Below are 21,800 nucleotides of genomic sequence, written 5' to 3'. Positions count from 1 at the left end.
TTGAGAGGGTACAGAAAACATTTACAAGGATGTTGCCAGGGTTGGAAGGTTTGAGGTATAGGGAGAGGCTAGATAGGCTGCGGGTGTTTTCTCTGGAGTGTTAACGGCTTAGGGCTGACCTTATAGGGGTTTATAAAATCATGAAGGATTGGAGATGGTGAATAATCAAGGTCTTTTTCCTAAGGTGAGAGAGTTGAAAACTAGAGGGCATAGGCTTACAGTGAGATGACCTGAGGGTATTTTTTTGACACAGAGGGTGGTGCCTGTATGGAATGAGCTGTCAGAGGAAGTGATGGAGGCTGGTACAATTACAACATTTAAAAGGCATCTGGTAGGGTATATGAATAGAAAGAGTTTAGGGGGATATGGGCCAAGTGCTGGCAATTGGGATTAGGTCAGATTAGGATGTCTGGTCGACATAGATAAATTGGACCAAAGGGTCTGTTACCGTGCTGTATGACTCTATGGCTCTATAAGCAAAACATTAGCTCTTTATTTTTCCAAGAGTGGAAAATATCAGACTTCTCTATGTTAGACTTCATTGGTACAACATTTTATAAGTTTCTTAATATTTTTCATAATTTGATGTAATCGTCCACAGTGCTGACCATCCTCCTCAATTTAGTGCCATCCGAAAATTTAGAAATTGTGCTTTTGATTCTAATACCTAAGTTGTTAACATAAACTGTGAACCACAATTTATGTTAACTTCCCCTTGTGATAACCAAATCCCACTTCTAACTTACTACAAAGCTATCTCCTGGTCTCTGCTTTTTGTCATACAGCCAGTCAGGAATCTAGTCTGTACTTATTCTTCACTTGGTTTGTGACATTATTCATTAGCTCATATATGGTATCTTATCAAAAGACTCCTAGAAATCCAGATATATCAATTTCATTATTCACATTCACTGTCTTGATTTGCTCTTCAAAGAATTCGATGAAGTTGGTCAAGCAATACTTCCTGATTTGAAATCTGTATTCACTATTTATTACTGTATTTTTGGTTTCCAAATGGTTTCCTACTTTCTCCTGTAGTATGAATTCCATAATTTTCTCTGCTTACAATGTTAAGGCAACTGGTCTATCCTTCGCTGAACATAGTCTATTTCAAATCTTAAATACAAGTAGATTAGGTTAGATTCCCTACAGTGTGGAAACAGGCTCTTTGGCCCAACAAGTCCACACCGACCCTCCGAATAGCAACCCACCCAGACCCATTTCCCTCTGATTAATGCACCTAACACCGTAGGCAATTTAACATGGCCAAATCACCTGACCTGCACATTTTTGGACTGTGGGAGGAAATCGGAGTACCCGCTGTGGCATAATACCTTCTTGTAATGAATTATTAAATATATTAATTTTATAAAACTTGCAATATACAACTGGTTTGGTTAATATTAATGTAAGCACAAGAATCCCATACCTGTTGAGTTAGGGGTTATAGAAATCACATTATGAACTGTACATGTATTAAAAAAAACCTCATTCTAATTTTAGGGTGTAGGTTTGCTCGCTGAGCTGTAGGTTTGATATCCAGACGTTTCATTACCTGGCTAGGTATCATCATCAGTGGCGACCTCCAAGTGAAGCGAAGCTGTTGTCTCCTACTTTCTATTTATATCTTTCTCCTGGATGGGGTTCCTGGGGTTTGTGGTAATGTCATTCCCTGTTCATTTTCTGAGGGGTTGATAGATGGCATCTAGATCTATGTGCTTGTTTATGGTGTTGTGGTTGGAGTGCCAGGCTTTTAGGAATTCTCTGGCATGTCTTTGCTTAGCTTATCCCAGGATAGATGTGTTGTCCCCGTCGAAATGGTGGGTTTTTTTTCATCCGTGTGTAGGGCTATGATAGAGAGAGGGTCGTGTCTTTTTGTGGCTAGCTGGTGTTCATGTATCCTGGTGGCTAACTTTCTTCCTGTTTGTCCTATGTAGTGTTTGTCGCAGTCCTTGTATGGAATTTTATAGATGAGGTTGGTTTTGTCCATGAGTTGTACTGGGTCTTTTAAGTTTGTTAGTTTTTGTTCGAGAGTGTTGGTGGGTTTGTGTGATACTAGGATTCCGAGGGGTCTCAGTAGTCTGGCTGTCATTTCTGAAACTTCTTTGATATATGGTAAGGTGGTTAGGGTTTCTGGCTGTGTTTTGTCTGCTTGTTGTAGTTTGTTCTTGAGGAATCTGCGTACTGTATTATTTGAGTATCCGTTCTTCTTGAATGCGTCGTATAGGTGGTTCTCCTCTGTTTTTCGTCGTTCGTATGTGCTGCAGTGTGTAGTGGCCTGTTGGAATAGTGTTCTGATACAGCTTCGTTTGTGTGCGTTGGGATGGTTGCTGGTGTAGTTGAATATTTGGTCAGTGTTTGTCTGTTTTCTGTATATGCAGGTTTGAATTCTTCATTGTCCTTTCTTTCTACTGTGACGTCCAGAAAACTCACATGCCATCTATCAACCCCTCAGAAAACGAACAGGAAATGACATCACCACAAACCCTAGGATCCCCATCCAGGAGAAAGATATAAATAGAAAGCAGGAGACAACAGCTTCGCTTCACTTGGAGGTCGCCACTGATGATGTTACCTAGCCAGGTAATGAAACATCTGGATATCAAACCTACAGCTCAGTGAGCAAACCTACACCCTAAACCTCAACCTGAGCTATAAACCTCCACAAACCTGCTCATTTTAATTTATTGTGCAAGACCATAACAGCATTCAAAAAATAATGGAGAAAAAATACATTTAAGTTACTGTATTTTAATGTTCCATGAAAGAATATTGACAAACTAAATAATTATTAGGTAGATGTAAAAATTAGTTGCCTTACCAAACTATCAACTCCAGCAAGAGTATGATTAGCATTGTAGATGGAGTAGGTAAGTTGGTAGACGCCATCATTTGTTTCACTGTTTCCATAGAAGCCAACCCCAACAGCAGCACTGTAAAAGAAAAATAAACTTCTCTGAAAAGAAATCAATATGATGGGTCATTTACACATTACTCAACAATACTGAAAGAAAGTACCAGATGGAAGAAAGAAATGAAATGGAAAGTCAGTAATGCAGTGAAACGTTCAAATGGCATCAAGTCATTTGATTTACTTCAGGTCACGAAACTCTCATAGCTATTAGCGTATGTAATCCTTTGTCAATGATGCAACATTATGATGTTCTTGCCCTGAAAACCTACAATTGCTATATCATACATTGTATACAGATGGCGCATCTTTTCACACTGTGAATCATTAATGTATTTCAATATTAGCTCTTTATATATTCACAAATACAAAGGGCAATTGTTGCTACACAGCGATTCAGATCTTGAACAGATCTCTCTCAGAGATGCGACCTGGATTGTTGAATATTTCCAGCTTTTTAAGTTATGTTGTAGATTTCCAACTGCAATATTTTGCCTTTTGTTAATAAGAATTTATACATTTGTGCAGCAACATATAACATGTTCACCAAACAGCACAAAATATGCCAGATAGGGGCATTCACCTGTTGTAGCAACATGCAAGAAAATAATGTAATAAAAGGTGTAAATATTAACACAATTTTTAAGACTTGGGTTTCAAAATTGCAGTATATGGTTACTTTTGTGAATGCATGTTTAAAATTAAAACTAGGTCAGATGATCTTTCCCCAACGGTGAACTAATCCGGCACAGGCTAGAGAGCAGGGAATCCCTGGAGTGTTAACAGAAAATTGATTACAGTATACTGGCTTGGTTTGCAACAGGTGGAATAAACATTGAAGGCCCACCAGTTTTCAATTTAGAATAATCAAGGATTGATTTTTGGTTTCAAAAATCTAGACATTGGAAGTTTTTAATGGTAGTTCAGTACAGACCTGACTGGGATCAGAGTAAGTATAGTCCATCTGCTGGAAAGTCTTTTCAGAGCAGTCAAGAGAATAAATTATCTCAGTAGAAAAGTTTAGTTTGTGCAACTTCCAGATCTGGATTGTTTGATTAGAAAGCTGCATGCTGTTAAAAGCTGAGAAAAACTAAGCTCTGAGTTTAGCAAATATTGATGTATGAGGACACTACAGTGTATTGTACAGAAACTTTGACTATCAGTTAATTTGAAATTAAACATTTGACATGGAGGTTTTTTTGGATTAGAATTTCTACAAATTGATGGTATTTGGAAATATAATGAAAGATTTACTGTCTGTGTGATTTAAGATCTTGCCAACTGTCTTCTATTTCTCGGTGGCTTGATTTGTTTACTTTCATATTTTTAATATAAGCTTCTATTCTTGTTAGTAAAGATACTCTTCAGCCTCATGTGACTATGTTTCAGTGACTGTCCACCACATTAGCTGTGGTGCTAAAAAAAATAGGATCCATCAAGCCAGATTTAATTCTGAGATCTGATTTATAAGCAAAGTCATCATAGTCTTACTGGATGATAGGGCTGCTCTCTCATTTAAGAGAGATGATCAGTGGTGATTTAACCTGAGGGTCACCATGCCTCAGGCAAGGAGAGATGTTAAGAAGTAGGGTCCTTTATGGTAACTTCATTCAGTGTAGGAATTGAACCCATGATGTGATATTACTGCATCAAAAAACCAACTGTCCAGCCGACTGAATTAACTATTTGACATGCATAGAATTACCATCTATGCATGGGGTTATAACTGCAAATCCATCTTGTTTCTATGCACTGAGTACAAGTTGTAGCTTTCAAAAACAATCAAGTCTGAAGCAGCTTAGAAGTCAAGGAGGCAGACATTTCTGGCTGCAATGCAAGGTCAAAAAGAGAATGGATAAGATTATGAGTAAAGATGATGAAGGGATTTGAAGATGGGCATGAGAATTTTGAATTGGATGATTGGTATATATGGATGTCACAGAGCCAGAAAAAAGTACAGATATGCAAATATAAATTTTAATTCAATTTTATTAAAGTAATGTTCAAAGTTTCCACCTGCACAAAAAAATGAATAATGTTTTTTAAAACGTGTTGTCTACACAGCCTTTCAGGTGTTTAACAGCAAGGTATACTGGTTATGCTTTTTCTCACTGAAGTTCAAATTCAAAAAACAAAGAATTGCTGTAAAAGATCTGATGAGATTTATTGAAATTAATTCAAAATATTGGGAGTTCTTGTGGAATTACCTAATATTTAAATATGCATCACAGAGAACCAGCTTGTACATTTCTGCTGGTACAGACCAAGCATTCTAATGTTGTTGGGATTAGTGATGGAGAAATTTAATCAAAAAGGAATCTTTTACCAAATGCTCTTAATCTCCTTTAATAAATGAAGCCTGAGGCCACACAAATCAATCTTTCCCACTCTAGTGTGGAATTAAACTTTCAAAGTTTATGAACACTTGCAAGATAAATTTCATCTCTCATTTGTCAACCAACATTTTTTAAAAATTACCTAGTTCACTTGACCATAAATTTATAATTCCAGATCCCTGTTATAGCATGCATATGCCACCTTTGTTTGCATCTCTTCATGTGCCTTATTCAATAACTGATTTTCAGAGATTCTGCATAATCATCTGGACTTCAAAGGGATTCGGATACCAACTTCTAAGTGACTACCATCAGAACACTCCCAGGAGAGATACTGCACAAGGTTAGATACAAAGTTTTGCACATAATAGCACAAATGTTAAAAGGGGTATTGATAGACCGTGTGAATGGGTGAAACTTTGTTAGATGAAATTCATTTCAAGCAAGTGTGTGATTATCAAGTTGCCGTACAAAGAGAGTACAAAGTTGGTTTACAAAAATGATAGCTGGATATCAGGTGTTAAGTTCTGAGCAGAGATTATAAACTGGAGAGGGTTCAGAAAACATTCATTTACCAGGATGTTGCCAGGTATGGAAGATTTGATTTATAAAGAAAGGTTGGATAGGCTGTGACCTTTTTCACTGCAGCTCAGGAGGTTGAGAGGTGACCTTATAGGAGGTTTATAAAATCATGAAGAGCATGGATAGGGTTAATGGCAAGTGTCTTTTCCATAGAATGGGTGATTTTGAGACAAGGTGATCCATTTTTAAGTTGAGAGGACAGAGAATAAAAAAATAAATGAGGGGCAGATTTTTTTTACACAGAGGGTGGTTCACGAGTGGAATGAACTTCCTGAGAAAGTGGTGGATGTGGGCACAGTTACAGTGTTTAAAAGATGCTTAGATAAGTACACAAATAGGAACGGTTTGGAGGGATATGGGCTGGGGCAGGCAGGTGGGATTAGTTTACTTTGGGATTGTGTTTGGCATGGACTGGTTGAACTGAAAGGTCTATTTTCATGCTGTATGATTCTATGAAACCATCACCTTCTGAAATTGATCACAGCAAGTGCAGGTAAATGTAGAAATTCTGAAGTTACAGCCTATCACTGTGCTCTGATGCTGTGAACACCAACCCTGGGAGCAACAATCATTGAAATAGTTGATATGTTAAGAACTTCCCACTTTCTGCTCTTACATTACTATTGATTAGCCAATTTTAAAAATCCCATGTAATGGAGTATTTAAACCATGATCTTAATAATAACCAAGGCTGAAAAAGACTATATTTGATGTAAACTGTTAAGGTCATCAAAGAAAAGCTGTAAGATTTTCTAAAACAAATTTTAAAAACAAAATAACTTTTCCAATTTCAGCTTTCAATTTCATCCAGTGTGTTTTGTCCAAATCTTTATTTTGCAATATGTAAATATTTGCAAAGTGATTTGCTTTTAGTGCTTTTCATTTCACAGTTCGTAATCTGCAAGAATAGCTTAATATGATTTACTGCCTAGATGGATACCATCACTGAGGTCATCAGCAATGCCATCATTGCAGCTCCACCCTGAGAATTCCCATTAATCAATGCTACAATCCACTGCAACATAAAAGGAGGTAAAGTTTTTGCCGAGACTGCTTGATCTGTCAGCAATGCACCTGCTGACAACTAACAAAATGTGTTCAACAGCATAGCTTCCTTGATCATGTACTCTATGCGCCTATTATTAAAGCCAAGGATAATATACACATTTTTTAACTGCTCATTCCACCTGTACTGCCACTTTTAGGAATTTATGCTCCTGTACACTGTTTAAAGTAGCATTTTGTTTTATACTGTCTCTTTATATTCTTTTTCTATCAAAACGCACCACTTCACATTTTTCTTGTTGACCTTCATCTGCCATCTGTTTGTCTACTCCTTCAAATATCAATGTCCATTTGTAGTTTTATATTGTCTTTCTCTCAGTTTACAAGTTTTGTAAATCTGTAAATTTGCAAATTTTTCCTGCACATTAAGATGATTGGCATGGTGGCTCAGTGGTTAGCACTACCATCTCAGGGACCTGGGTTCAATTCCACCCTCAGGCGACTGGCTGTGTGGAGTTTGCACAAACTCCCAATGTCTGTGTGGGATCTCTCCGAGTGTTCCGGTTTTCATCCACAGTCCAGGGATGTGTAGGCGAGGTGGATTGGCCGTGAGAAATGCAGAGTTGCAGGGATGCTCTTTGAAGGGCTGTTATGGACTCGGTGGGCCAAATGCTTCCACACTGGCAGAATTCTATGATCCTCGTCATTAATGTAGGGCAGGAAGAAATATGGGTTCTGAAATAACCCACAGAGGCCAGCATCCTGTCAAGAAGTCATCATTTAGTTACATGCATTGAGTCCTTGCCACTGGTACGGCTTCCTCAGAGCCAGGTCTCAAAGTGAACAAAACCTCTGATACTCCTGATTTTATCTGTCAGCCAGAGCTCCCTGATCGGACCAGATTAACAGCCTCAATCAGGGAACTCATTACAATCACTACAGGTCCCAAAACTGCCCTTCAAGGAACCCCACAACAAAGCTTCTCCAAGTTCACAAAGTATCTATCTAATTTTACACTTTGTTTCCTATCTATCAGCCAATTCGGAATCTATGTTGCTAGTTTCCTGTTTATTTCAAGACCAGCTCTTGTCTACGTGGAGTTCGTACTTTCTCCCTGTGTCTACATGGAAGTCCTCTGTGGGCTCCAGTTTCCTCCCACAGCCCAAAGATGCGCAGGTTAGGTGGATTGGCCATGGGAAATGTAGAGTTACAGGGAGGGCTGTGTACAGGTAGAATACTCTTTAGATGATCAGTGTGAATTCAATGGGCCGAATGGCCTGCATACCGCAGGAATTCTATGATTCTATTCTATAAGTCTACTATTTTCCACTCAATTCTACTCATTAAAGAGCAGGCTTTTCTAAACCAGTATTATGCAATGAGACAGGATTAATTAACAATCTCATAGTGAAGGTGCCACTGGGATGCAGCAACCAAAACCAGATTAAATTTCTCATTTAGATTCTTTGTTTACAATGTAAATAAGGGCAAATTGGAAGGCATCAAAACTAAACTGTCTGAAGTGAATTGGCAGATTATGCTGAAGGATACGTCAATAATGATGTGGTGGTAGACATTTAAGGAGATATTTCAAAATGTACAGAATAAATGCATTTCAAAGAATTAAAAAAATTCCAATGGATGGCCCCACCATTCATGGTTAACTGAAACAGTTTTTAAAAAGCATCAAAAACTAAAGGAAAGCAAATAATTATGTGAAGACGATGGCAAGTCAGAAGATTGAATGGAATATAAAAATAACAAAAGCATGATCAAAGAATTCATGAAGAGGGAATAACTCCTCATAACTATAACTCTCCAGTCCTGACAACACCATAGTAAATCTCCATTGCACCCACATCTCTCCAATAATGTGGATTCCAGAACGCATACAATACTTTAGCTGTGGCTTATAAAATATTTTATATACTTCCAATGTGACCTCCTTGCTCTTAAAATCTATGCCTCAGCTAATAAAGGCAAGTGCCCAATAAGCCTTCTTAATAGTTTATCTACCTATCTTTCTATCTTAAGTGACCATTCAACGTGCACACCAATGTCCATCTGATCCTCAGTGCCTCCCAGGGTCCTTCTGTCGTATTCCATGTATTCCCTTGCCATGTTTGTCCTGCCCAAGTGCATTATCTCACACTTATCCAGATTGAATTCCATTTGCCACTGATCAGCCCATCTGTATCTTTCTGTTATTTGAGAATATTCTCCTCACTATTTTCCATCCCATCAATTTTCATATTACCAACTAATTTTCTGATCAATTAGATTAAATTAGATTCCCTACAGTGTGAAATAGACCCTTTGGCTCAACCAGTCCACACTGACCCTCTGAAAAGTAACCCACCCAGACCCATTTCCCTCTGACCAATGCAACCAACACTATGTGCAATTTAGTATCACAAATCCACCTAACCTGAACACGTTTGGATTGTGGAAGGAAAGTGGAGCACCCGTAGGAAACTCATGCAGACACGGGGAGAATTTGCAAACTCAAACAGACAGTCGCCCGAGGCTGGAATCGAACCTGAGTTCCTGACGCTATGAGACTGCAGTGCTAGCCGCTAAGTCACTGTGCCTCCCCTATATTCTCCTACATTCAAGCCTAAACGGTTAAATCATACCAAAAACAGCAAGGGCCCCTATTCTTCAGAATCTCACTGGACATAGGCTTCCAGTCACAAAAACATCCCTTGGTCATCATCCTTCCACACTGTAGGGAATCTAATTAGATCCCAAACTGAGCATCTTTACTTCCAATCACTCAGTCAATTCTGGATCTAATTAGCCAATCATCTTTGGATCCCAGTGACTCTTATCTTTGCGATTAGTCTCTCATGCAGGACATTATCAAAAGCCTTGCTGATGTCTAGGTGGGCTATATTGAATGCACTGCCCTCACATTAAGAGAAATCATGTTTAACCAATATAAATGACTTGTGAAAAAAACAGTTGCCGTGGATAAACAGGAATCAATAGATATACTATAACTTAGATTTTCCATAAAGGCATGTGACAAAGTGTCACATCAAGTGTTATTGCAAAAAATAAAAGCACATGGTATATTGACATGGATAGAAGTTTGGCTGGTGAACAGGAAGTACAGAGGAGACAGGAATTAACCTTTTTCATGGTCCTAATGGGTATTGCTGAACAAAAAGGCCTTGAAGTGCAGGTTCATAGCTCCTTGAAAGTAGAGTCGCAGGTAGATAGGATAGTGAAGTTGATGTTTGGTATGCTTTCCTTAATTGGTCAGAGTATTGAGTACAGACGTTGGGAGGTCATGTTGTGGCTATATAGGACATTGGCTAGGCCACTTTTGAAATACTGTATGCAATTCAAGCCTCCTTCCTATCGGAAAGATGTTGTGAAACTTGAAAAGGGTTCAGAAAAGATTTACATGGATGTTGCCAGGGTTGGAGGATTTGAGCTATAGGGAGAGGTTGAATAGGCTGGGGCTGTTTTCCCTGGAGCGTCGGAGGCTGAGGGTGACCTTATAGAGGTTTATAAAATCATGAGGGACATGGATAGGATAAATAGACAAGATCTTTTCCCTGGGGTGAGGGAGTCCAGAACTCGAGGGCATTGCTTTAGGGTGAGGGGAGAGATATAAAAGAGATCTAAGGGGTAACCTTTTCACACAGACAGTGGTGCGTGTATAGAATAAACTGCCAGCGGAAGTGGTGGAGGCTGGTACAGTTACAACATTTAAAAGGCAACTGGATGGAAATATGAACAGGATGGGTTTGGACGGATACGGGCCGGGTGCTGGCAGGTGGGACTAGATTGGGTTGGGATACCTGGTCGGCATGGACGGGTTGGACAGAAGGGTCAGTTTCCGTGCTATACATCTCTATGACTCTAATGTTGACAACATGTAACAAGTGGTGTACCACAGGGATCAGTTCTCCAACATTTTTCTATTTTTGTTTAAGAATTGAACGTTAACTCCCACAAAAGTGGTGATAACAGTAAGCTTGGACTCCAGTTCCCAGGCTTAAATATAATCCCTCAATTTTCTTTGCTAACCAACAGCTAAACTCAATAGAAATTTCAACCAATATGTTCATTGAAGAAAGTAGCAGCATCTTATACAAGAGTAGCAACAAAAGGTTAAATGTCAATTGTTTTTGCTAAGTTCGCTGCATTATTCTGAGCTGATTCAAGCTGCAAGCCTGACCCCAGGACAGCGATAGAAATGTCCCTGGCCCTGGGCACAACAGGTCACCTACAGTCCAGAGCCCTGGTTATTGGGCATTGATCCCACCAAACTCGGACTACAACAGTCAAAGTGAGACACTTTAGTTGAGAAATGCTGACAGGAAGCATCTTCTCTCCAAAAGCTTAGCTCAGCTTGACACAATTGTTTTATTTTTGTTTCCATTTCACCAGCTTCCCTAAGTAATTGCTACAGATTGCAAATCAGAAAGTGTTTGGAACTAACCAACATTAAATGGAAAAGCATTACATCTAATAATTGGCCTGCTAATTTAAAAGAAATTGAGATATTGGGTAATGTCATATGAAAGTGATATTTTCCATTTGCCCAACATATTTTACAAAAACTGAATTGAGAACGGTGCTCAAATCACTCAATCATAAGGGAACTCCAATTCTGGATAAAATAAATAAAATCTTTCGATGGGCCAAATGGCCTGCTTCCACACAGTAGGGATTCTCTAATTCTCTCTGATGCTAACTATCTTGTCATTTTACAGGGAGGAGCATCCAGATAAGGCAACATACATATTAATTGGGTGACCATTACAATCAACAAGGATCAATAGCAGAGATCAAGTCCTTTACTGTTATACAATGAATGTACTCAACCACATTAAGTATGATGGATACTTTTCATCTTGTTAATTGACATTACAAACTGAATGCTATCTCACCTTGTTAAATGGCTTGACATAATGAATGCTTTTCCACCTTGTTAACCCATTACCCTTGCCTCCAGCACCTCATTGTTAAGTGTTAGTGCTTATCTGATCTGAGTCATGCTCAGCTGAACCTCTTGTTTCACAAAATTCAGAACTTAACTCTTTCCCTGCCGCTTAAACCCTGCACACATTCTCACAATAATGTCCACAGAAATTTTTTGGGTGCCTGAAATGTCAGATCTGCACAAGTGAATCACAGTGGGGCACTATTGATAGAAAGGACTCCCCTACAGGCAATGTGTTGTTTTGATCTAAGCATGAGAGGCATTTATTCTGCACTTTGTCGAGGCAAGGACTTGGTGGAGAATGCAATGAGATTGTGCCATTTGTTTTAACTCAAGATGATTATTACTCAACCAAAATGGATTTGTTGCATAAGTAATCACTGAATTCTTGTAGTTAGTCTCTTATTGAAGACTTCGAGCCTATTCGTCTTTTCATCCACTGTCAACAAATACTTACACCAGTAGCACAACTTGATCCCATGTAAACAATGAAATCCTTTTCCAGAAAACGTTTGCAGATTACAGCAAACACAAGTCTTAATTACATATACAGATAATTTGCATTTCAAGTGGTAACATAAATAGTTCTGAAGAGATCAACAATAAGATAGAAGCTGAGCTTTTTCTTGCTTCAACTACCATGTGACAGGAATATTGTGAACACTGAAAAAAAAATTCTGTCATAGTTCACAATGATGTGGAGGAGGCAATGTTAGACTGGAGTGGACAAAGTTGAAAATCACACAACTCCAGGTTATAGTCGAACCGGTTTATTTGGAAGCTCTAGCTTTTGAAGCGCTGCTCCCTCATCAGGTAGCTGTGGAACAGGACCATAAAATATAAAATTTAAGCAAAGGATTACAGTGTCATGTAATGACATGACATACTGAACAAACATAGATTCCTGTTAAGTCTTTCATCTTTTAGAATGGGTTGCAGGTTTTGGTTCATTAATATGCATTTTACTATAAATTCTGTGTTTTATGATCCAGTTCCACAGTTATTGGATGAAGGAGCAGTGCTCCGAAAGCTTGTGCTTCCAAATAAACCTGTCGGACTATTAATCTGGTGTTGTGTGATTTTTTTTTAAACAAAGTTCACAATAGACTTCCAATGGCATTTAATGACTACTGTGAATTTTTATTCTAGTTTTGATTGTGGAGTGAATTGTGAAAATGACTCACAATATGATTGAGGAAGGAATTGCTGTACTTTTAAAAAACCAAGTTACTGAGAATCATTATGAATCATGTTAACACAGCTCCTATGCAAGTCGTGGGGAAAGGTGGAAAAGGAGACACTACAACTCTGGATTATGTAAACAAAGTGAGATTTGGCTGATAACAGATTGTTGATTGGACTGTGGAATTGTGACCAGTTGTAGATGTCAAAGGCCAACAGATTGAAGACATTGGCTGATAGGGGAACAGTCTATGATTGCAAATGATATTGGCAGAAACCCCTGGGCCTGCTGAAAATGTCTCCCTCTCTCTCCAGTAAAATATCTAAAACCTGAAGAAAAATGGATTATTTTCTCTCACCAGTTCTCATAAGCTATTTCGTTTGACTGGTAAGTCAGAACCTTTATGGTTTGTGAATCAGTCTATGTCTGTTGTGAAGAAGTGAAAGAACGGAAGACTTTGGGAAACAGAAGGAATCCCTATTGAATCCTGAAGACTGGTGCCATTCAAACGGGGGTTTTTCCAGTTTACTTTTCCCTTGACCCATAACTGAAAATGTGTTGCTGGTTAAAGCACAGCAGGTCAGGCAGCATCCAAGGAACAGGAAATTCGACGTTTCGGGCCAGAGCCTGATGAATTTCCTGATGAAGGGCTCTGGCCCGAAACGTCAAATTTCCTGTTCCTTGGATGCTGCCTGACCTGCTGTGCTTTAACCAGCAACACATTTTCAGCTCTGATCTCCAGCATCTGCTGACTTCAATTTTTACCCCTTGACCCATAACACCAATTTTCTTTTGTCTGACTGTTTGTGTCCATGTGGGGTGGGTGGGGGGTTAGGAGGAGGTCTCTACCTATAGCAGTTTAGAAGAATGAGAGGTGATTGAATTGAAATAGTTTAGTTTGGGATTGTAGTTGGCATGGATGGTTGGACCGACGGATCTGGTTCCTTGCAGAATGACACTATGACTCTTAAGAGGCTTAAGAGGGTAAGCGCTGAGAGAGTGTTTCTCCTCATGATAAAGTCTGGGACCAGAGGATATAGTCTCAGAATTAAGGGATACCAATTTAAGATGGAAATGAGGATGAATCTCTTCTCTCAGAGGACTGAGTGTCTTTGGAACTCCTTGTCATAGCAGTGGGGCAGTGACTTTGAGTACACTTATGGTTGAGACAGATGGATTCTTGACCAGTAGGAAGATCATGGGTTGGGGGGACACCACAGGAAAATGGACATGAGCAATGTCAGATCAGCCATAATCCTAGTCAATAGCAGAGCATGCTTGAGGGACTGAATGGCCAACTCCTGTTCCCATTTCTTATAGTTAAAGTTTGGGCTTTAGAGTTATACATCAACAGTTCATAGTTGTGTATCAGTAGTTAGGACCTACTTATTTGCAGTAAATAGTTATTCTTGTTAAGTTCAGAAACATGTTCATGTCTTCTTCTAACGTGATTCTATAATACCAGCAAAGTGGGAACTTCGCATACTTTGATAAGAATGTTTTAACTTCAGCGATGACTTTGGGAATAGCAGGGCATGACATCCAGTGCACTGCCCCAGTGAGGTGTGACATTACATGCAGCTGTGGATATTGTGACATTCCCATGTGGAAGCCTTAAGTCAAAATAAGAAATTTACTGAATGACTTCAAAGTGAAGAAATTGCTTACAAAATATCATTTTGTAGCTTTTACTTTGACACAAATCAGAATCTACATGAATATGAATTAACAGGCAAATTATACTGCAAACTAAACAGGAAAATTTCACTTTTAAATAATCACTACAATAAAAGTACATCTTTCATAGGTATTCTCATCACTCTCTGCAAAAACTAACACTATTTAGCTGTATGGTTCCATACGTATGCTGGTTTTATACATGCAGGATAGCATGGCAATAGCTTTCACCTTCAAAGTTCATGGATATGATTATCATCAGTAGTCTCATTTCAACAAATCCCTCTCACTGGATTCAGAATCATCATGAAAAGTATTAAACTCTTTCAAAAAACCATTAAGTAGTTAGATGTGTGGAGGATGTTTTCTCTAGAAAAGAATCTAGAACAATCTGCCAGTTTAAAAATAAAGGGTCATCCATTTAACTCAAAGATCAGACAATTTTTTTCCCTCTCTCAAAGCATAGAATGTCTTTGGAACTCTCATCCTGAAATGATGGTAGAAGCAGAGTCTTTGAATTTTTTTAAGACAGAAGTAAATGGCTCCTCATTAAGCATGGGGTTGAATGGTGGTCATGGATAGGCAAGATTGTGGATTTCAGCTAACAATTAGATCAGCCATGATCTTACTGAATAGCAGAGCAGGCTGGAAGGGCTGAATGGTCGATTCCTGCTCCTGATTTACATGTTCATAAGTATGTAAAACCAATTCTCATAAGAGACAAAGCTCTTTAGTGACCTCGAGCTGTTCGCATAGCTTTCCAAATTTTTAATTTTTTATTAGCCAACTGAGTGTATCTCCATGAGTTCCTGTCTTCTTTTCCGTCAAACAGAACATCTGTCCCTTCCTGAGAGTGATTTGCTTTTCCTCCTGACAGGAATTCTGTATTTCTGTCTCTGTCTGCAGCTGTGCACTGGTCACCTTCATCCTCAAGTTGATTTGTTTTAGCTCTTCTCTCTGTCGCCAGCAACGTGGTAGTCTGGCTGTAGCTTCCATCTGTTGGTATTGCTTCCAGATCAAGGATCAGATCACATGAACTGGTGTTACTTACTATCCAAGAAAATTACAACTGACCTCTATACAACAGATGCAAACTATTAAAAGTCATTTTCAAACAATATTCTTCACAACAGTTGCAGATTCCACAGACCTTTAAAGAAATGTCCTTATTTTGCAGTTTCCCAGGTCAAAGGTCATCGTAATTCTCAAATTAACTCCTGGACCCTGATTTCTGAATCTTATAATCTTGTACTAGCACTTGCAGGTTACTTTATTTCCTAAATATTTTCTAAATGCATAGATATGCCTTGGAAAGGGCTGAGGTTCTTCTGAAACCTTATTGGGATAGCCAAGGCTATTTTGGGAAAACATTTTCAGGCTGGTTTTGACTGATAATGATCATCATCATCATCTATATGCCTCCATCTAAGTCTTCTTTTCTGCACCTCCTTGCCTACTGCTGTACCACTCGTAAACAATGCTTTTCATTGCATTTCGGTACACGTGACAATAAATAAAAATCAATCAATCAATCAATACGTAATCGGCCTGCTCGTGATCAGAATGTGAGAGAATTTATAACACTTCAGACAGGATTTATTCACCCAATTTTTTTTATTTTATAATGATAGTTCAGTGAAAATTTGAGAGGCCTATGATGTGGATATTTCCAAGATATTTAGTAAGGTATAAACGTCTAATATTGCATTACACTGAGAATTTTGCCTTATAGGAGAAGCAAATAAAGTAACTGTATTTCCCTTTCAGTTTTTCCTATTCTGATGACTTCTGTTTTCCACTTCTATTTGATCACTATTGAATGCATGGATTATTAATTTTTCTTAAATATGACTGGATTTATACATCATAATGGGATGTTTTCCTACAAACAAAGGAGATTAGATCCTATATTATTGATATTTGACAGGAGAAACAACAAGGTAACTTTTTAAAAAGAAAAAGGAAAACATACTAGTTTTTCAAATGCTGTGGACATTAAATAACAGAACAGGATGAATAATACCGCGCTGAATTGCAAACAATGTGTAGCTGTATTATGTTAATCAGATCGGTGAAAATGAAAGCCACTGTATCTTCTTTTCTTTTTTGAAAAAGGAGGAATGCAACATGATGATTACACTTATTTTGCAATTAAGACATCTTTCACAATAGATTGTACACAGCTTGTTCACACCAAGAATGGAAATTCATTCAACTCTGAAAGCAAAATAAGGACTATTTGTAATGTTTATGTTATATTTTGACTAAGAAATCATGCTTCTGAAAGCTTTGACTAGTGAAATTAAGAGTGCGGTAGCTCAGTGCCAACAAAGAACAACAAAAAAATTCCCATGGGAGTATTTTATGCAACTTTTTGTTCAGTTTGTTAAGCAAGTAATTGCAACTCCATCAGGCTCTTCAAAGCAGGCACAATGTATTCTGCATCACAAGAGAGATTATAATGCCAAAAATAGATTCCATTAATAGAATAGTTTTGACATTTTTTAGCTGGATGGTAGTAAGAAGCAAATTACTGTACAGGATGTACAATAAAGGAAATGCATCTTTAGAGACAGAGCACGTTGTAAAATTTTAGTCTTTCCTTCCCTAGTGCAAGAACACAACAGTCTGTTATTTCTATGTTAGAAAGCCATATTCCACAGCAGCAAAGAATTTCATTCATTCTGCGTGCCTATTGCTTTCACATCTGCCTTCATTATGTTTGCTGATTTCATTACTAGACCACCTGGAGGACTGCTAGTAGAGTGTTGGATGAAATACAGTTTTATACCAAATAAGGGTGCTTCTGCAATCAACAGTGACTAAGTAGAAATGGAATTTGATGCACTAAGCACTGTCCAGTGATTATTCTGAAGAAGAGTATACCGTGGCTGAATCAGCTCAATACTCAAAATCAGGTTGAGTAGTTGTACATACATATTTTGTCATAATTTCTATTTTTAAAGCAGTCAATATTAACAAGATGGCATACCAAATGTACCAATTGGAAATGGATGGCTGCAATTTTAACAATACTGGAGTGAAAATTAAGTTTCCTTCATTGGTGGTTAATGCATTGATAAATAAACAGAAATAGGTCAATGAGGCTCTTGAGCCTGTTACATCGTTCAATAAGATCATGAATGGTCTGTCACCTTATTTCATATTCATGATCCATGTTTGGCTCAATATCTTTGGTTAACAGAAATCTCTAAGTCTCAAGCTTTAAATTAATAACTGATCCAGTGTCAACTGCATTTGGAGCAGTCAACCACACTTGACTTGTAAAAGCATTTCTGAAGTTCATTCCTGAAAGATCTGTCTCTTATTTTTTAGCCTACATCGATAGTTCTGGATCCCCTAAGTAGCAAAAATAGTTTCTATCTATATCATCCACTCCAACATTGTCTACGCAGTGTGTACATATCCGCTGACTGTCTGCACATGGCAACACTGATCTACTCCTTTTAATTTCTTGAAAACCTTGATCAAATCACCTTTAATCTTCCAATTCTGTGGAATGCATCCCCAGTCTCCATAATCATTCTTTATAATTTAATCCTTGGGCATGTAAGGTATGCTTTCATTAACTCTTTAAAAAAAGACCCGCTCATGACCTCTAACGTAGTCTATGTGGATTGATTTCTGGTATAGTTTACTAGCCATTCATTTCACTGACTTGGTGACTGGATGCAGGAAAAAGACCTATTACAAAACATCTCCAGCCCAGGACTAGCTAAAGCATCGATGCAACACGATGTAAAGCTAAAGAACCAATTCATAATTTTTGCTGTCCATACCTCAAAAGCAAATAATACTTTTTATTAAAAAGCTGTATGGAAATTACTGTAACAAAACAACTCAACCTGATCAGTTAAGGAGATGCTGAAAAGTGAGATATACTGAAAATAGACAATAGATCACATATCCAATGCTTCTTCTCCTCAGCAAAGGATATTGATCTCAACAATGGGGAAATACTCAGAATTTCAGCACCAAGCCAGAGAAAGAATTCATGACTTGTAAACCTACAAGGGAAAATTTGGTGTAAATCCTGACTAATCTGGAACAGAAGTCACTTTTTAACCAAACAAAAATAGAGAATACATCAGTAGAAATGATTGATTTCAGTGTTGACCAAGATCTTATAACTGACTTTACTTAATAACGTGAATCAGGAGCAGGAATGGGTCATCTAGGACCAATAACCTGCTCCACCATTCAACATGATCAGAGTTGATCAGATTAATCTATATTCCATCTTCCCTGACAACCTTTCACCCCTTTTTTAAGAATATCGCCCATCAAAATGAAAGCTACTAACTGATCTTTACAGCTTGAATGTCACAAGATAAAATTATACTGAGAGGGCATGGTCACAAGAATCAAAAATTCAAATAGATTCAATTTATTAATATTGTAAATGCCTGACACTCCTCCAGTAGAGTTTGGAGACAGTGTCTCTTTTGTTGGTTAACAGGGGTCCTTTTCCAACCAAATTATTCAATTTTACATGGCCTCTAACCAAAATCTTGTGCTTGCAAAATGGTTATTGCTGACCTGACTCCTCAACTAGGCAAATAAGATTTTAGACATCAGAAACATAGTGGAGAAGAACTTAGTCAATTGTTCACATATTTTTGGAATACACAAATAGAGGAACTATCCGTTTGATTCTGAATTCTGTTATTTCTCCAGCAGATGAACATCAGAAATAGGAACAGGAGAAGGAGTAGACCATTCAGCCCCTCAAACTCATTCTGCCATTCAGTAAGATTATGGCTGATCTGATAGTGGTCTTAACTCCACTTTTTCATCTACCTCTCTAACCCTTGATCTCCTTGTCAACTAACAATCTGCCCAGCTCAGTTTCAAGTACATTCTATATCCAAGCCACCACTGCTTGTGGGGAAAAGAATTCCAGTGACGCCGAGTAAAAAAATTCTTCCTTACTGACCTTCAAGCCCAGCAAATTCACCCTTAATTTGTGATCCGTAAATGGGAACGAGTAGCTGGATGTGGTCAAATTGGATTTTGTTGTGAAGTCAATGGAGTTATACTCCCTGTTGATATTATGTAGGACCAAAAATGAAATGGTCACCTGGGGAAGGGAACGGGAAATGGGATTCCCTCTGAAATGATATTCTCATGGATAGAGCTTGTGCTCATGCACAGTTACCCTCTTCCACCAGATCAGCCTGTGAGAGTCACCCTTCTAAAGCTTAATCAGCAAAAAGGCCATTTCAGAACAATTCATTTTTTCTCCAAGGCACATTCCTTCCCAATCCCTATTTTTAGTGGTACAGGTTGGGATTTGGAACAGAAACATTCGTCACTATTTCTCCTGTGTCCTCTAATTCAAAATTCTTTGTTCTGTTCCATTACTCATACAGATAAGTATACCATCAGAAATCTAGTCCTTAGCTACCCGGCTCTATTTCACAATAGCAAAAAGTAAAATATCACTTGGAATTGAAACAGGGAAGACTGACCAAAGAAAAACACAAATGTTTATTATTGCTTTTAATCCCAATTTTTCCTTCAACTCTGCTGAAGACATGATTTCACACTGAACTAACATGCTACAGACATTGTTGTGCTCTAATACATTATCTCCACGAATATTTGTTCATGAGCTGTAACAACGGATTATCATTATGCTGTTCACCATAGAAGGAATCATAGGTAAGCCATTCAATCTGCTCCAGAAACACGTTTGCACTTTCCAGTGAAAATCATTGGATTACATTCAAGAACAGGATTGGTATATAATTATTCACTCTCCAGCCAATCAGGACATCAGTTCCATTACACTAAATGCAGAGGTCAAACTGATAAATAGCAAGGAAAAATAAAATCAAACCTTTGGTCTAAAGTACATTCACCCACAGGGAGCTACAACTAACATTTTACTAAATGCAAACAACTTCAAATAATCTTTTAATGCAACCAATTTTACTTTTACAGATACATATGCAAAAATAAAATTGAATGCCACTTCATCGAATGCATACTTAAATATATATATTAAAATTGAAAAACTGAATTTAAACAGGCAGTAGTTTTTTTTATTCACAGAATTAGGGCATCGCTGTCTAGGCCAGCATTTATTGTCCATCCCTAATTGAGAGTCAACCGCATTGCTGAGAGTCTGGAGTCACATGTAGGCCAGACCAGGTAAGGATTTACAATTCCTTCCCTAAAGGACGTTAGTGAACCAGGTGGGTTTTTACAACAGTCGACAATAGATTCATGGCCATCATTAGACTCTTAATTCCAAATTTATTATTGAATTCAAATTCCACTATCTGCTTTGGCAGGATTTAAACATTGGTCCGCCGAACATTATCTGGATCTCTGGATTAACAGTCCAGTGATAATCCACTAGGCCATTGCCTCTCCGTTATCACTATAGTGATTTGTTGATTGTTCTGGCAGGTCACAGAGGGGAGGAATGGCTCACAGGTCAACCTTTTCTATACAAAGAGAACTTCCATACCGTTACGTTCCTAGCTGATGTTACTACTTGATAATCAGTTCCCAGACTGAAAGTTGGCTTGTTGGATCAAGTTTGTTTTGTTTTACCAAGGTATTATTTCACTGAAACACAAACATTTAAAGGTTTGAGGTTTCAGGTTTAAATGTAAACCAGATATTTATTGTGCAAAAGAAGAGAAAATAGAATAAACCAAATTATTTACATAGACACAAAAATGTAAAGAGTTCAAAATACATAGGAAAGTACAATCCCTTTAATTCCAAAAGTACACATTTTAATACTCACACCAGAGAGAGTTCCCTTCTCTTCCATAGCTACAGGGCTTTATTTAACTTTGGCTTCAATTCCCCAATTTGAGAATCTGAAAACCTCCTCCTGGAGTCTTAAAACAGCTGAGCATAGATTTTCTCAGCTTCAAACAACCTCTTCCAGGTTTTAATCAAATAATTTTGGCTTGGAACTTTAAAGTAAACTCCTTACTCTGGGGTAACCTATTTTATAATGGTCTGAAACTACCTCCCTTTCTCAGGAACAATTATTTTACATATCCAGCTTCTATAAACTGTCCAAATTAAAACCAAAACTTTTTTTTACAGTTATGTTGTTGCCTCAATCCAAAGAAACAACCAATTACTGATCTTCTAAAC

The 21,800-nt window shown here is 38.0% G+C and overlaps 1 protein-coding gene across 1 annotated transcript in view; it reads right to left on the bottom strand.

The window, feature by feature from the left end:
* Positions 1-21,800, bottom strand: part of ttyh2 (tweety family member 2) — a 145,006-nt gene that overhangs the window by 87,482 nt on the left and 35,724 nt on the right. Inside the window, exon 4 of the mRNA XM_060844822.1 lies at positions 2,822-2,933. Coding sequence (XP_060700805.1) covers positions 2,822-2,933 — 112 coding nt within the window. The remainder of the gene's footprint in view (positions 1-2,821; positions 2,934-21,800) is intronic.

Source organism: Hemiscyllium ocellatum, chromosome 25, assembly GCF_020745735.1.
Source record: "Hemiscyllium ocellatum isolate sHemOce1 chromosome 25, sHemOce1.pat.X.cur, whole genome shotgun sequence".
Lineage (NCBI taxonomy): Eukaryota > Metazoa > Chordata > Chondrichthyes > Orectolobiformes > Hemiscylliidae > Hemiscyllium > Hemiscyllium ocellatum.
This window is presented reverse-complemented; position numbering and strand designations above follow the sequence as displayed.